The sequence below is a fragment of the Citrus clementina genome, unplaced genomic scaffold, assembly GCF_000493195.1.
Source record: "Citrus clementina cultivar Clemenules unplaced genomic scaffold, Citrus_clementina_v1.0 scaffold_5, whole genome shotgun sequence".
In the NCBI taxonomy this organism is placed as follows: Eukaryota; Viridiplantae; Streptophyta; class Magnoliopsida; order Sapindales; family Rutaceae; genus Citrus; species Citrus x clementina.
Genome location: NW_006262201.1, coordinates 6746783 through 6764399, shown reverse-complemented (window position 1 = coordinate 6764399; position 17617 = coordinate 6746783). Strand labels below are relative to the sequence as shown.

Here is a 17617-nt window from a genome sequence, read left to right as displayed (position 1 = left end):
ATTTTTATCATATTGGATGAATTTCATACTACGTTGATGGGGTGTTTTCACATCAATCCTACGCAAGTAAATCAAATCTTATCCCTCATTTTCACCGTACAATTGTAAATGGGGCTTCACATCAGCCCTACACAAGTATGGTAATATTCTCCGGTGCTTTGGGCATTGGATACCTGAAAATTACTAGTTCTTTTAGTGGGAACATCATGGGGCCATTTTGTGATCTAATTGTTCCTTCATAAAGAAACATTCGGTTATCTTCAAACTGGGGTTTGCCCAACTTACATTTATTGTAACTTATATTCAGTTAAAACAATGTAAAATTAGTGATAAGGCAATGGAGTCAGGTGGGTTAGTGAGTAAGTTTCATCCAGTTGTAAGTTACATTCAATATAAATTAGGGAGACGGAGACCCACCTAAACTTAACAAGTTTGTTATATTGCAAACAATTCTTTAGTGGAGTGAGTGAGCATTTCTTCGTGTTATTTTTAGAGTTAATGTTTTTAGTGATCTCATGCTTATTGTGTAGGTTTCTTTTCTTCTATGTGTTTCAATGTAAATTCAGTCTACACCATCATATAATTAATTTAGGAAGATTCAGCCTTTAATTCAAAATTTTTACAATAATTTTCATCCATTAATCTTTCAAGCTAATGATAAACACAATTTAAAATAAAAATTATTATTATTATTATTGTCAAATCATCCACTACCTCTATCATTAAATTGACAGAAAAATAATGTCAATACATAAAAATACTAAATAAAATAATATACTATTTGTATTTTTCTTTTTCCTAATAACTCATGCATCATTTGAAGTTCGAATCCAAGAGTTAAGTTGTAAGAAGACTACTCTTATCACTGGAACTAGACCTCTACTTCACCATTTACATCAATTTTGTGCTGTATGTGCGTTGATCCAATTTAAACTTTTGTCACCTATCATAAGGTGTGTGATATTAATTATATTTTTATATTATTATCATAATCAACCTTTTTGATATATAAATATATAATTATGTATTCACATTTCACATCCTTGTCTAAAGAAATTAAAGTAGTAATAATATGTGTGTGTCCTTAATTAAGGTCATGGGATTGAGGTTAAGCAGTTATAATTTAAAAGCTACAATACTGAAGTATTTAATAAACACTAGCTGTTGTAAGCTTAGAAGCTAAGTTGATTTGATTTTACACTTGTCCGATAAATAATTTATTATATCTTTACTAATTTTATAAAATTATTATTTAAAAATTATATTTACTGCATAATATTAATTTTTATTTCATAGTTATAGTTTTTTTCCATAACAGTTATAACTTAAAAGTTACAATACTTCAATATTAAATAGGACCTTAGGCCATGTTTGCTTAAGGGTAGAGAAGTGGGGAGAGGAAAAGAATTTAATTTCTTTTTCACTTTCCATTGTTTGGTTGGACCAAATTCAATGGAATTGAATTCCATTAAAAGTCAATTTTTATCAGATTGAAGAATTTGTATTCCTTATCAATGGGTAAGGATTTCAAATTCCTCATCTATTGGAATACAAAAATTCTAATATTATCCTCTAATAAAATTAATTTAAAATAAGTTAAAGTGCAAATAATTTATTTTTGTTTTCTTAAATTAATAGGATAATTTATTTGAAAAAAGAAAAAGCATTAAGGTGAATCGTCGGATTGTCACCGGAGACTCGCCAGAGTTTTTTGCTGGAGATGCATTTCACCATCAAAACCGGTACCAATGGAATCCTCATAAGCCGATCTACAACTCTATGGAGTTAGAAATGCTAATATACATTGTTATTTACCTCAAATCTTGTTTAAATGTTTGGAAAAATTTTAACTCTCATATTTCCAACTATATAGTGTATTTTCTGTAAAATTAACACTTTCAATGAGTAAATCGTCCATTTATGATCATTATTATGTATTTAACGCAATAAAAGATGGCGGTCAATGGAGATCAACGATAGCGTAATTTTATTTTAAAAAATAAAATTCTCTACTTAACTAGGTAATTTCAATAGGCTAACATATTATTGTTTTCAACAATTATAAATATTTAGAAACTAAATTAAACATATAACTAACTATGCAATGTTACTTATTTTGATTATAAAATAATAACAAATTAATTAAAAATATAATATAAAATTAAATTTTTTGTTATTAAGTTATTTTTTGTATTAAATTAATTTATAGTTTAATTATTTTTTTATTTGTTAACAATATTAACATTAAAGATAATGGGTATATTTGTCCAAATAAAAAACATGTAATTTCTTTTCCTTTCAAATTTAATGTGAAACCAAACAATAAGAATTAATTTTTGGAGTTCTCTCCTCTCATCTCCTCTCTTTTTTTCTCCTCTCCTCTCCTCTCCTTTCTTGAAATCAAACACCACCCTAGACTCTTATACTGTATGTTTATAAAGTAATTAAGTCAAGCACATACATGATGATGGCTATTTCGATATTTTTTTCCTTTACATAGTGGAAAAAATTAATCAGATTTTGTATGAATAATGCATTAAATAATTGTTAATTGTTGTGTTTGAATTAGTTTTTTCTTCTTTATAAGTTGTCAATATCTCTATATCTTATTTAATTTGCTATAATCTTCACCCAATTTTAACCAACAAAGAACTATCTAAACAATAAACTTGATTTTTTTTTAATTTATCTTATTTGATTATTATAGATCGTAAAATTCTATCTAATGATCCAAAATCATCTCATTATTAATGTTGAAATTTTTAACGCAGCATGATAACGTGACCCATAAGATGAGAAAATAGCCATTGACCTCCAAATACTTCACGCTTTATCAAAATCATATAAACATATTTTCCTTTTTTAAACAACAATCCACCTCAAGTTTACAAAGTGCGACACTTCTCTAATAATACTTGTTAGAATATGAATGATAAGGCTAAAATTGCCGGTGCTGCTGCTGAAGGCTAATTTGTATGCGGATGAAAACGGCTGAGGCTTCAGTTGTTTTCATTTCTTGACGTGTTTGAGAATGGGAAGGTGCCAAATCATGTAGAGTTGAGGTCATTCTTTGTAGAGGGTTTTGGGGATTGAGGATGAAAGAGATTGTAGAGCTGAAATTCATTTTTTGAAGGAGCAAATTGTTCATCTGCATACAATTTTGCCTTCAGCGGCACCACCACCAACAATTTTAACTTCAAATGACAATTTTACCCTTTCGACATCAGCCATATTCTGGTGAAAAAGTGATGCACTTTATAAAATTCAAGTGAATTGTTTGCTAAAAAAAGAAAAAAAAAAGGTTCTCGTAATTTTAATAAAATATGAAGCATTAAGTGGTCATGAATATTTTCCCTAATAAGATTTATCATTTTTTTCCTTTTTATTTGTGTTTCATCTTTTTTATTATGTAGATAATGATATGAAAGTCGTAATAAATTGTATATTAATAAGAATCATCGTTCCTCTATGTCTTTTCCTTTTGTTTTGTTTTCATTTTTCTTTTCATCATGAATCTTAATGGCAATTTGATAAATTAACGCAAAACTCAAAACATGAATCTAATATCTATCTTAACAAACAAACAAACAAAAAATGTTTAGAGCGACTATTAGTAAATTTGAACTTTTAATTCATTTGAACCGACTTGTCATCCGGTCCGGGTTTTTGGGTGACGTGTGAAAAAAAAATACTCTTCAAAGACTCGGGTTTAACCCGGTCACTCGGCCCGGTTGTTCCCATCACTAAATTCCACTCATTCTGAGAACTTTAGAATTAGGGGCTTACCCTCTCTTCACTGTAAGTCACTTCTCTCTCTCACCTTGCTCAATTTAAGAACAAAATTTGATTCTGCTTGAATTTAAAGAATTTTAATTTAGTAAAGGGCGTGTATTTTTTATTTTTTTTATTTTAGGGGTTTTGTAATTAAATTCAACTCGTGTCTTGTGATTTTATTGAAGTGAAAGCATGGCTTCAACGGGGCAACCGCCGTCACTAAAAAGACGGGACGTGCCGGTATCAAGAGAAGGTGACCAACTTACAATAATCCCACTAGGAGCTGGCAATGAAGTGGGAAGATCCTGTGTGTACATGTCCTATAGAGGGAAAACTATTTTGGTATGTGTAAGGGGGCGGCTTTTAAGCAGCTTTAAGTTTCATTTTTGGGCATTTAAATGTGATTTAATTTTAATAAGGTACTATTTTGCTTTGGCATGGGATGGTATTTATAGTTTGACTGTGGAATTCATCCCGCTTACTCGGGTATGGCTGCATTGCCTTACTTCGATGAGATTGATCCTTCAGCAATTGATGTCCTTCTTATCACACAGTATGTGCTTTTTTTTCCGTTAATGATTTTTCTGTTAGAGCAAAATGAAGTTTTGGGAAGTCATCATTTACTTTGGGATTGAATTAGAACTTTTGAAATTAGTTTAAGAAGAGTGATTGGATACTTTTGTCGCACATGAGATTGGATACTTTTGTGTCGCACATGAGATGTTGTAACACAACTGATATTTTGTCTAATTTTTTTTCTTTTCACTTTTATAGAGCACTTATTTCCCATTCATGTCCTTCTTATAATGCAGTATGTACTTAATTCCCCTAATGCACGCCTTTACTAATTGTTTAATAGTCGATGCAATAATTAAAATGATGCTTCGTGCAGTCATCATTTACTTAGGGATTGAATTTGAATTTATTTTAGAATTTATTTTTTTGAATTTATCTTAGAATAAAATCTGGATATTTTGGCCGCACATGAGATGTTGTGCCATAACTGATATTTTGTGCTATTTTTTGACTCTACGCTTTCATAAAGCACTTGTCTTTCAAATCTTGCTCTACGAGAATTTAATCAAAATTGTCCTGGCTGTCTCCTTTTCTCTATCAATCCTTACATTGTTGTGCAATATATGCATGATACTTGGTGCTTTTCTCTTGCAGCTTTCATTTGGATCATGCTGCATCCCTACCTTATTTTCTGGAGAAGGTTTTTTGTGTTCTTCGTGAATCAACTCATGACCATTTTGTAAAGTCTTCTTCAGGACTAAACTGATATGTTTCAATTTTTTTTTCCAGACTACATTCAGTGGCAGGGTATTTATGACTCATGCTACAAAGGCTATTTACAAGTTGCTTTTGACTGATTATGTAAAAGTGAGCAAAGTTTCAGTTGAAGATATGTTGTTCGATGAACAAGACATTAATCGCTCCATGGATAGAATTGAGGTGTGTTTTCTTAGCTGCTGCTTGTTTTAACTTTCGAAATACTCGTGCCTTTTATTTGATTAGAGTTACGTTTGATTGATCTGAAGTTCCCCTCAAATTTCAGACTGGTACGAACTGTTATTTGATATTATGAGATGCATGACACATAAGAATTTTTATTTAGCGAACTTTAATTGAACTATTTCATTCTTGCTGCTTATTACTTGTCTTTCTGTTTCCTACCCTTGTTGAAGAAATACTGAAATGGCCCTCTTGGCCTCTATGGTGTTGCTTTTGGATTTTCTACCTGTGTATTTATTAAGGTTGACGAAGATTTCATTTATATGTGTCTGATAATGAATGATCATATGTAGGATATAGATTTTTGTTTTCTACATTGTATATGCTTGGTGTGTATTTAGTTTATTTATCTAACATTTAAGTATAGCAACTTATAATTTTTCTACTAATTTATGATAAATAAGAAACTTTACCTTACAATAAAATCTGTGTATAATAAGCTGATGCTCTAGAATTAGTAGAGATGAGGGTAGCATGGCAATATGCACAGATTGAAGTTCCAGCTCTGCTTTTCTGCTCCTATTGATGCCTTCCTTCTTGAGGGCTCTGATATGGGGGCCTGATTATGACCTACATATTTTCAGTTCTCCATGGTTGAACCTCAATGCATCCATCATCCTCACATTACCATCCATCTGTCGTCTTGGCCGTTAATTAACCTTTAAAGTCACAATTTCCTTAACTTATGTGATCATTAATGCATTTTGGGGAGAACAAGCTAGCTCTGGGTGCCAGTGGCATTTCACCCCTAACCGCAACTCATCCGCTGATTCTTCAACATCAATCGGTTATATGTTACTGATCTTTATTTGTCGATCCAGGTTCTTGATTTCCATCAGACAGTGGAAGTGAATGGCATTAAATTCTGGTGTTATACCGCTGGCCATGTCCTGGGTGCTGCCATGTTTATGGTTGACATTGCTGGTGTTCGAGTACTCTACACTGGAGATTATTCTCGTGAAGAAGACCGACATCTCCGTGCTGCTGAGCTTCCTCAGTTCTCTCCTGACATTTGTATAATCGAATCCACTTATGGTGTTCAGCTTCATCAACCACGGAACATTCGTGAGAGGCGCTTCACTGATGTTATTCACTCAACTATTTCTCAAGGAGGTCGTGTTCTAATTCCGGCATATGCCCTTGGCCGAGCCCAGGAGCTGCTGCTGATCCTTGATGAGTACTGGTCGAACCATCCGGAGTTCCATAATATTCCAATTTATTATGCTTCTCCACTTGCCAAAAAGTGCATGGCTGTTTATCAGACATACATCCTTTCCATGAATGAGAGAATCCGCAACCAGTTTGCAAACTCAAATCCCTTCAAATTCAAGCACATTTCGCCATTAAATAGCATTGATGACTTAAGTGATGTTGGCCCTTCAGTGGTGATGGCAAGCCCGGGTGGGCTACAGAGTGGTTTGTCTAGACAATTATTTGATATTTGGTGCTCTGATAAGAAAAATGCTTGTGTCATACCAGGTTATCTTGTTGAAGGAACATTGGCAAAAACCATAATTAGTGAACCAAAAGAAGTCACCCTTATGAATGGTCTCACCGCTCCTCTCAACATGCAGGTCCATTACATATCTTTCTCTGCACACGCAGACTATGCTCAGACAAGCACATTTTTGAAAGAGCTCATGCCTCCTAACATAATTCTTGTTCATGGAGAATCTCATGAGATGGGGAGGCTCAAAACAAAGCTAATGACCGAATTAGCTGACTGCAATACAAAAATTATAACCCCAAAGAACTGTCAGTCCGTTGAAATGTATTTTAACTCCGAGAAAATGGCAAAAACCATTGGAAGGCTGGCTGAGAAAATGCCGGAAGTTGGTGAAACTGTCAGTGGCATACTTGTAAAGACAGGTTTCACTTACCAGATAATGGCTCCTGATGATCTTCACATCTTCTCACAGCTATCAACAACAAATATTACCCAGAGGATTACTATCCCGTACTCAGGGGCCTTTGGTGTGATAAAGTACCGGCTTGAGCAGATATACGAGAGTGTGGAGTCTTCGACAGATGAGGAATCTGGGGTTCCTACTCTACGAGTGCACGATCGAGTGACTTTGAAGCAGGACTCAGAGAAGCATATATCGATGCATTGGACTTCAGATCCTATAAGTGACATGGTGTCAGATTCTATTGTAGCATTGGTTCTAAACATCAATCGGGAGGTTCCTAAGGTAGTTGTGGAATCAGAGGCCATAAAATCTGAGGAAGAAAGTGGGAAGAAAGCAGAAAAGGTTATTCATGCACTGCTTGTCTCACTCTTTGGAGATGTGAAATTAGGAGATAACGGAAAGCTGGTGATAAATGTTGATGGGAATGTGGCACATCTTGATAAACAAAGCGGAGATGTAGAGAGCGAAAATGAAGGCCTCAAGGAAAAAGTTAAAGCAGCATTTAAGCGAATTCAAAGTGCAGTAAAGCCTATCCCACTCGCTGCATCTTAGATTCTGTTCTCATCTAATGTCTTTTCCCATCTTTTTAACATGTTTCTGGATTTTGAGGAAACTTCAGAACCGAAGCCCGTGCTGCAGGTTTGATTTTCAAGCAACGTAGATAGATTGTTCCGAACACTTGAATCGTTAGCCTGTACAGCTTTGCCTCAAATTTAATCATGAATACAGCCGCTGTTCTCCCATAAGATACTTTCGTTTAACAAATTTTCTTAAAGGTTTTCTTATGAATCTGTGAATACTGTTTGTTTAATATGTTTCATGATATCTCTTCAATTCCGATGTCATTTTCTTGCTTTTGCTTTTATATTCTGGCTGAATATATTGGCCTAAGATAGGTATGTATAAATTTTATTTTATCATATTGGATGAATTTCATAATACGATAATGGGGTGTTATCACATCAATCCTACACAGGCGAATGGAATCTTATCCCTCAGTTTCACTCTACAATTGTAAATGGGGTTCTTTTCATATCCGGAGCATTGAGCATTCGATACTTGAAAATGACTAGATCTTTTAGTGGGAACATCATGGGTCCATTTCGTGACCTAATTGTTCATTTGATAAATAACATTATGTTATCTTTAAATTAACAAGCTTATTATATTGTAAATTATTTTTTAATCAAGTGGCGGCAGTTTTTCGTCTTATTTTTACCATCAATATTTTTTGTCATTTCGTGTTTATTGCATTAGTTCATCTCCTTCCATATGTTTAAAAGTAGATTCAGCCTATACCATCATATAATTGATTTAAGAGGTTTTGAATTTTAGTTCAAAATTTTAACAATATTTTTCATCCATTTCTATTCTAATCTAATGATAACCGCTATTTAAAATAAATTAGATTGATCAAAAATTATTATTTTAATATTTTAAGGGATATTATTATTTTTCCACCAAAGGTATTCTGACTCATCATGTCAGTACCACGGTTTGGTAAAACCAACAATTTACCACCAAACGTTTAAACTGTTAGTATTTTCCCACCATTCCATTAAAACTCAGTTAATATGTAACGGAAAATTCATAAAAAGTCAATTTTACCCCTGGAACGTAAAAGACCATATAATTATCACACAAATTTAGTGGATGAGTTTTTTATTCACATCCAAATAATCTTTAGGAGAAAATTAAAAAAAAAATGGATTGGGTCCTCTGATTAGGGCAAATTAAGAATTGGAAATTTTGGAGCGAAATGCCATAGGATTTAATTTTTTGAGGGGTTAATGCTTAATAAAAAGTATGTTAATTTTGAGGTAAGATATTAAACTTTTAAACTGATAGGGACCAAATAATATTTAGTTGAATAAACCTTTTTTCGAGCCTTTTCACACGAAAAAATATATTTATTTTTAAATTTTTTTAAAACTCAGACTATTACATTAACATGATAATTATATTAGTTTTTATTATTTTAAATTTTACTCTCACAACCATCAAACAATTCAAAATCTTTAAAGAAAATACCACATAATGCAAAGTAAGTGAATTAACATTCTCAAATGAGAGATCAACTAGAATCTTAAATCTAAGTCACTTGTTGGTTAACTAAAACTTTAATTAAGTAAATACTTAAATATAATTTCTTAAATGACATAATTTTGTAGTTTGATTAATGTTTTAATCTTAAATCACATAGAACTCAACTTGTTGTTGAGATAAAGCAAAAGCTCAATTTTATAAACTCAGGGTTAATTACATGGTCTTTTACGCTCTAGGGGTAAATTTGACCTTTTATGAATTTTTCGTTACATATTAATTGAGTTTTAATGAAATGGTGAAAAAATACTAACAGTTTAAATGTTTGGTGGTAAATTGATGGTTTTACCCAACTGTGATATTGACATGATGTGTCAGAATTCTTTTGGTGGAAAAATGATAATATCCCATATTTTAATATGAAATAGTATAATACACTATTTTGCATCAAATATTTCTTTTAAATAACTACCTCATGTTTTTAACTTCTAATATTTAAATTACTCTACTCACATTTTGAAAAAAAGAACTCTATCTTCACTCAAATTGACCAAAAAAATTAAATAGCACAATACATTGTAGGACTAGAACTCACAACTTCATAATTTGAGTTCTGACCACCAGGATTTCAAGTGGCTGAGCATCAACTTTTTAGTTATACAGATACGTATGCATATAATTATGGGGGAAATTTGTAACCTACCCCCAAATAAATTGACGTTTTGCACTCTGCACCCACTAAAATTGACATGTTGCACCGTGTCCCCAATTCCGTTAGTTTTTAAGTTATTTTAAACAGCTCCGTTTGATTTTTTATCTAATGACAAAAATACCCCTTTAAGTTTGATTACACAAAAACACCCCTTCTTCTCCATTTCTAACGAGCTTATATGTACATTGTCACCATTTTATTTTTCTCCAAAAAAATCTTATCAGGTTATATAAAATACACAGCTGCCAAAAAAAATTTAACAAACAAATACAAAGAAATCTGAAGATAAAGAATAATTAATAAAAAATAAACAAATTAAAAAGACCACAACACATTCAACGATTACAATTAAATTCAGTCCCTTCCACAACCATTTTCATCACCACTGATTCCTTATCCGCCACCATATTCTTCAACCCAATCAGAAAAATTACCCATGAATCATTAATTGACGCATTTGATTTTGATTACTTGATTTAGGGTTTCAAAATACAAGCCCCTAAATCATAATTCAAAACAACCCAAATAATAACTAATGAAACCCCAAAATCCATAATACTAAGCCTTAAAGGAACTAAGCGGTGGCGGCCAAAGGAAGCAGCTGACGCTCCAGACTGGCGCGGTGGCAATCGCGGTGGTTGATGTTTTATAATAGAGCAAAAGAAGAAAAGAAAATGGAGAAGAAGAAGAAGAGAAGTAATGGAGAAGAAAAAGGAGAAGAAACAGTGAAGAAGATGAAGAAAAAGAAATGGAGAAGAAGAAGAAGATAAGTAATGGAAAAGAAAAATGAGAAGAAACAGAGAAGAAGATGACGAAAAAGAAATGGAGAAGAAGGAGAAGAAACAAAGAAGAAGAAGAAGAAAAAATGGAGAAGACGGAGAAGAAATAAAAAGAAAAAGGAAAGGACGAAATAAAGAGAAGCAAAAAATAAAAAGAGTTTCTATTAAAATTGATTTAAGGCTTTAACTTCCGATTTTAACCCTGTACCGTTAAACTTAACTGAATATATAACGAATTTGGGGGCGCGGTGCAACAAGTCAATTTTATTGGGTACGCGGTGCAAAATATCAATTTATTTGGGGGTAAGTTACAAATTTCCCTAATTATGGGGTAATTATGTATTCACATTTCACATCCTCACCTGAACTTTAAAAAAAATAATTAATTAATTAAAAAAACTCTAATATTTTATTTTATTTTATTTTATTTTAAAACAAAAAACTCTAATAATTATTAAATTAAAAGCTGTAACCTCTCCACCGTGAAACAGCCACATGCATACCCATCTATGGAAGAACAACGAGAAGAAGAAGACGACGACGACGAAGCAGCCGGCATCACCACGAGGACCAAGGCCTTCGTTAATATTTGTCGGCCTTTTCTGAAAAATTAAGATTAAAACTCAAAAGCTCAAAATTACCCTTTACACACAAAATTTTCGAAAAAAAATAAAAATAAAAACAATTTTTTTACGGTTTTTATTTTGATTTTTTTTTCAATGGGCAAGGCGCCCCTCTCGTTCCGCCGGTTGTGCCTACGGCGTCGGTCCAAGAAGAAATTGGAACCGCCACCTTCACCTGCGCCGCCGTCGATGGGTGCCTCCTCAGCTCCTACGGCGGCGCAGAATGCGATCGCCGGTGCTGTGTCGGCGGCGACGGGTAAGGGGAAGAAGAAAGCGGGAGGTGCGAGGCTGTGGATGAGGTTTGATTTCACTGGAAAATCGGAGCTTGTGGAATGTGATAAGAGCGTCATCATTGAGCGAGCTGGAATCCCCGCTAGGGATCTGAGGATTCTCGGCCCTGTCTTCTCTCATTCCTCTAATATTCTTGGTAATTTTATTGTCAATTTATGTTCGTTTGATTTGGATATCTTTAGTATTGTGATTTCTTCTTTTTTTTTGTGTTTTCTGGTTCTGTGTATCTTTAATATGATTCATATAATGAGTAATTATATATGTTATGGTAAAAAAAAAAAAACTTAGATTTTTTTTTTGTTGGGGATAAATTTGGAGAAGCATTTTGTGTTTGTATGGCTAGAATTCGGTGAGAATAAGAAGGTCATGGGTTTTCTGCAATTCAAAAGTGGAAAAAAAATTGAAAATCTGCCGAAACTGAGGTTATTTGTGTAGGGGCAGTTTTGGTTTTATGGGAGTGTTTCGATTTACCACCGTGAAGTTTATGTAGTGTTTGCCTTGCTTTGTCTTTTGAGTTCTCGGGGAGATTTTCCAAGAAGAGTCTAGTTGATTACTCGACATGATGATTTCTTTGTCTATTTCTCATGATTTGTGCGGTAGTAATTGCAAATTATTGAGGAGGCTTCTATGTTACAGTCTTAACATTTCATGTGAAAATACACTTTTTGATTCATTCTTCGTAATTGTGTTTGTTAAGAAAAAGATAAACTCCGATTATTTTTACTATTATTGTTTTGTCCCTCTTTTCTTGAGTATTTGATTATGATGAAAAAATGTATTCTTCCTTGAGCCTCTGCAGCTCGGGAGAAAGCCATGGTTGTCAATTTAGAGTTTATAAAAGCCATAGTTACATCTCAAGAAGTGCTGCTGCTTGATCCTCTCCGCCAGGAAGTTCTTCCATTTGTGGATCAGCTTAGGCAACAACTTCCTCAGAGAACTGTTTCTAACAGCAATGGAGCAGGGCCTACAGAAGCACAAGATAATGAAATGCAAGTTTCTACTTGTGGACAGTGGTTACCTGTTCCGGAAGCTGTTGAAGGGTTCCAATGTGAGCTTCCATTTGAGTTCCAGGTTCTGGAGATTGCATTAGAGGTTGTCTGTACTTATTTGGACTCTAGTGTGGCTGAACTTGAGAAAGATGCGTATCCTGTATTGGATGAACTGGCCAGAAACGTTAGCACAAAGAATCTTGAACATGTGCGGAGTTTGAAAAGCAATCTTACGCGTCTCCTGGCTCGTGTACAAAAGGTATTTGGTAATGTGTTTAAATTGCTTTTCTGGTCTATGTGCTTCATTATAATGCTTTGCTTTAGTTGCATGATATTTAGAATGTTGAGTAGAAGAAGGATGGAGTTATAGATTACGTATTCTATCTTTTTGATCATTGCTAATGAATGTATTTCAACTGTTGAAAGATGGTCAAAAATGAAAATAATATCACCGACTATTAATTTAAGATTTGAGTACAGGTATCCGTTTCAATTATATATGTATACTATGTATATATATATATAGCTTATGGACATACGATGGGAAGGTTAATTAGAGCTCCCTTTCTTTAATTCTAGTCGTATAACCCGGTTTACTTTGGGGTGTCAAATTTGTATTTTTCCAATTTTCAGCTGTTGGTATTATACTTTTACTCCTTTTCACTAAATGGCTATGTGCAGTTTTATATTTATGGATATTACTTCAGCTCTTATTGAAGGTCTGTCTTTGCATTAATTCCTAAACTTAGAGCAAAGTCACTTGTTACAAGTTTATATCTAACTCATGGATATCTTTAAACCCCAAGGGCTTGAGTGATTATTGACCTTGGATTAAACCAAGAGGTCAGGGATTCAAAAACCTTTGGTCCACCTTCCTGGGATATTTATGCCCTATTCATTTCCTAGCTATTACAGCTGTAGAGTTCAACCTTATTTTCAACATAGAAGGTCAAGGGATTTCTGGGTGTCAAAGAAAGGAAAAAGCTATCGGATATGTTTATATGTAGGTACAAGATTAATTTTAGTAATTCCATCACGTAGAATTTGGTAATCTAGGTCGCTGTAGTTGATTTTTTTGGCCTTTTGTTGATTTAAGATAATTATAGAATGATGAACACTTCTTTTATTTTTTTTAAAAAGGAGAGAAATATCCTAGTCCCAATACGATAATTATTATCCTCAGATTCTGCTGTAGAAAGTTTTTGCACTTGAAATGGGCACATGCTTCCTTTAAGATAGTTATTGCAGCTGAATCATTGTCTCTTTGTTTGATTATTTGAAATGAGGTGCTTTTATCTGCTTAATGCCAGGTTAGAGATGAGATTGAACATTTACTGGACGACAACGAAGATATGGCTCATTTATATTTAACAAGGAGGCGGATCCAGAATCAACAAGCTGAGGCTTTGCCAGGGCCTGCAGCTTCGAATAGTATTGTCCCTAAAGCATCCCATCTTCGTCGACTTAGCTCTAACAGGAGTGGAAGTTTGGTGAGTAGTAACTTAATGGATGATAATGATGTAGAAGACCTGGAGATGTTGCTTGAGGCTTACTTCATGCAGCTTGATGGAACACGCAACAAGATATTGTCTGTGAGTATTTTCCTTCTTGATTATCACGCAAATATATGTCATTAGTGTAACCTAGAGCGGAAGATTCATTTGTTTTCAATGACCAGCTGTCAGTTGCTTCGTGCTTCTTTTACACAATCATGAGAAATTTTACTATAGTTTTATATAGCAAAACTTTCTTGTGGCTAATTTTGTGTGGAATTAGTTTTCTTCATACACATTTTCATTTGAGAAGCTCGGAGAAAATTTTGTGTGGCATTTAAGTTTGGATGCATCCTTGAAACTAGTAAACAGTAGCTTTAATACATTCTGATTTAGGTATGGATACTTTTAGAAGAGGGGGAAAGGAGAAAAAGGAAAACGGAAATCTGATTAGGATTAGATTGTTGTTTTGTTTGGTTGATGATGGTTCAACTTTTAAAATTATCTATATAGACCAAAGTGGAAACGAGGAATATAGATGATATTAATTACAGAAAAATGATGACCTACCTGAATATTAACTCAGATTTGGGTATTAGACGCTTATAATGTTGTAGAAACTTTCTACTGATGAGCATCCAAGATTGTATCTGAGATACATGCATTAACACGGTCCAGAAAATCTTTTGGTGTTTCAACAATTATATCTTTTATTCATGCTTGATGATTATTTAGTTCATTCCCTTGATCTTAATTTCTTTGTTTTGGTTTCTATTTCATTTACAGGTTCGTGAGTATATTGATGACACAGAAGACTATGTCAACATTCAACTTGACAACCAAAGAAATGAACTCATCCAGCTCCAGCTGATATTGACCATTGCATCGTTTGCTATAGCTGCCAATACCTTGATAGCCGGGATATTCGGAATGAACATCCCTTGTCAATTGTACGAAACTGACGGGATATTCGAAATCTTTGTTGGGAGCACCACAACAGCTTGTGTATTGCTTTTCTTGCTCGTTCTCGGATATGCCAGATGGAAGAAGCTGCTTGGTACTTAAAGCGACCTTATTATCATGTGTAGCTGCAATTTTTTTTTTTTTTTACTCGACTATGAGTTCACAAAATTTATTAACTCAAATCTACTAATCTCAGCAATGATTTTCGTTGAAAGTACATACTGGGGATGAAAGTCCACTGTCAAATTACTATTGATACATCAAGTAAAATGTGAATTTTACTTATTTAGAAAACTTGAAGGTCCTTTTGGTCACATCCATGTACTTTGGCTTTGCCAAACCAAAAAAGGTGATTGTGAATATGGGATTTTGGGATTTTGTAACTTGAAACATTAAACTTAGGACAAAACTACCTTACAGATTCTGTATGTAACAGCTCAATGGAAATTAGTCTTGTATCAGCTAAATTCCAACAATTTTTCCTCTCTCCTGCAACGCGTGGATGCTCCTCATTTGCTGCGTTACATACAGAGTCTGTAACGTAGCAAGGTCCTTAAACTTATTATATTTAAGGGTCAGCTACGTTATCCCTGGGGTTTGGTGCCCCATTTTTTGTCTTTTTGAAATTCACCGTTGGATCTAACGCAAGAGTTGTAGAAATGGCTTAGATGTGATTTTAGGTTATTAACATTGAATACCCCTCTTGTTTATGCAAAATAAGAAAAATTAAAAATTTTAAAATCTTGACATATAATTCCATAATATTCTTTTTTTTAATACTATTGAATTAGGTTTTCAATTAAATAAATTATTCTTACATTTATTAATATCTATTTAAATTAATAAATTTACTTATTAATTAACTAATTTATTATATAGTTAAACTATGCATATTATTTACGAACCATAATTAATGATATATATATATATATATATATATATATATATATATGATTTTAAAAAAAAATTAAAATAACGGCAATCAATTTTCTCTCACCCATGTGACCAAGGTTCAAAGCCCATAATCTTTTTTTATTCAAACACGAGATTTTACTATCTCAAGTAAATATAATGTACAAAATATGAAAATAAATTTAATTTGATATTTTATGTAGTTAATGTTTTACTATTAATTTTTTTGTAACATAAGATTTATTTATCATACTATCAATTATTTAATTATGTAGTAAAAATATTAATATGTTAATTTACTAATAATAATAAAGTGTGAGTTTATGAATTTGTAAAATAATTTTTATTTGTTTGAACAATGAGTTTTGTATTTTTGGTTGACTTTTTGTTCTTAAATAAAAAGAAGAAATTTATTTGCACACTTAAATAAATTGATATTTGTTACTTCACCTCAACAATTTAAATAGTCATTAGCACACATCCATACGGCTGCGATCTTTCATGAACTTAACTGAGAGAAGGGTGAAAAAAAAATTCTAAACAATTATTTTATTTGAAAATAATTTAAATATTTCCTTAGTAAAAATAAACTAAAAAATAATTATTTTCTATTCTTTCTTCTCTCTTTTTAACATCGCACATGCACAACAATAGAGATGGCAATTCAACACATATCTATCAATTAAAATATAAGTCAATTAGTATAATTAATTGAATAATTAATCGCGTCATAAACGAGTTATTACATTAGAAGTTTTACAAATAATGAAAGAAAGCAGGCAATTGTCTTTATTTCCTATTAAAGCTATTGCGCCTCAAATTCAATCACACAACTCAAAAAAAAAATTCTTTTAATTTACTGGTGTTTGTGTGTATAAAGTGAGTAAGTGCCTGAATTTATGGATGCTTGAATTCTAAACAAATGTGGCTTCCCCAAGCATTAATGGAATTGAAAATTTTTAGGTGTAGGATTAATGTGTGAAAATGTAAAAGTTTTTAGTTTTTTTTTTTTGTTTTTCTAATAAATAACAGGACTTCATTGTAATTGATCTTGAAAAATACAAAAAAGGATACCAAAACCCACGTAGTTTTGCCCTATATTTAATTTGTAAAACTTGTAAATTTGTAATTACAAGAGGTGTTGGTAGTTTTATATTTTATGTTGTGAATATGTTTCAAATTGCAAGTTCAATATTAATTTTTAGGATCAGGCTACGGTGCAACTGTGGTACCGTGCCACAGTTGTATGCAGCTGTTGGATGCACTTAGATTAGTAGGGTTTATTTGCATCCAACGACTGGATGTAACTGTGGCACGGTACCACAGTTGCACCACAGGTTTCCCCTAATTTTTAATATACATGCAAGAATCCAAAATGAAATGGATATAAAGTGTTTATCTTTCTGTCACCACAGAATTTGGCATACAGACTTTGTTCTTGGATTTTAGTGTCCTTTTAGTATAAAAAATATATTTTCATTTCGATTTTAACTTTAAAAAGAAAAATGAGAAGGAACACCGCATGACACTTTGAAAATAAAATTTTACTCTAATAATAATAATAACAACACTCAACATTTTTAACTAGATATTTTATTTGCTTTTGTTGCAGG

At 32.7% G+C, this 17617-nt stretch overlaps 2 protein-coding genes and 1 non-coding gene across 4 annotated transcripts; all 3 read left to right on the top strand.

The window, feature by feature from the left end:
- The first annotated feature begins 3741 nt into the window (after positions 1-3741).
- On the top strand, positions 3742-8022 carry LOC18040874 (cleavage and polyadenylation specificity factor subunit 3-I). Of its 2 annotated transcripts, XM_006431688.2 has the most exons (6): positions 3742-3798; positions 3960-4116; positions 4230-4327; positions 4945-4990; positions 5080-5229; positions 6111-8022. In XM_006431688.2, exons 2-6 carry the CDS (start codon positions 3967-3969, stop codon positions 7749-7751), a joined length of 2085 nt encoding a protein of 694 aa, XP_006431751.1. In that variant the 5' UTR covers positions 3742-3798; positions 3960-3966; the 3' UTR covers positions 7752-8022. The 2 variants fall into 2 exon arrangements, with proteins under 2 accessions (XP_006431751.1, XP_024039001.1); XM_024183233.1 differs by lacking the exons at positions 3742-3798; positions 4230-4327 and having other exon boundaries at positions 3977-4116.
- LOC112098729 lies at positions 5751-5867 on the top strand. The gene has a single exon (XR_002905838.1). It is a non-coding gene; the product is annotated as a small nucleolar RNA snoR100 (small nucleolar RNA).
- Positions 8023-11177: 3155 nt separating the features above from the next.
- Positions 11178-15291, top strand: LOC18040873 (magnesium transporter MRS2-4). Its single transcript, XM_006431686.2, has 4 exons — positions 11178-11783; positions 12447-12895; positions 13947-14228; positions 14916-15291. Exons 1-4 carry the CDS (start codon positions 11453-11455, stop codon positions 15192-15194), a joined length of 1341 nt encoding a protein of 446 aa, XP_006431749.1. The 5' UTR covers positions 11178-11452; the 3' UTR covers positions 15195-15291.
- The last annotated feature ends 2326 nt before the right edge of the window (positions 15292-17617 follow it).

Coding starts and splice junctions, on each gene's coding strand:
- LOC18040874 (XM_006431688.2), top strand. CDS start 3,967: ATGGCTTCAACGGGGCAACCGCCGTCACTAAAAAGACGGGACGTGCCG. Junction 4,328..4,944: donor GATGTCCTTCTTATCACACA/GTATGTGCTTTT, acceptor TTTCTCTTGCAG/CTTTCATTTGGATCATGCTG. Junction 4,991..5,079: donor TACCTTATTTTCTGGAGAAG/GTTTTTTGTGTT, acceptor TTTTTTTTCCAG/ACTACATTCAGTGGCAGGGT.
- LOC18040873 (XM_006431686.2), top strand. CDS start 11,453: ATGGGCAAGGCGCCCCTCTCGTTCCGCCGGTTGTGCCTACGGCGTCGG. Junction 11,784..12,446: donor TCATTCCTCTAATATTCTTG/GTAATTTTATTG, acceptor GAGCCTCTGCAG/CTCGGGAGAAAGCCATGGTT. Junction 12,896..13,946: donor TCCTGGCTCGTGTACAAAAG/GTATTTGGTAAT, acceptor GCTTAATGCCAG/GTTAGAGATGAGATTGAACA.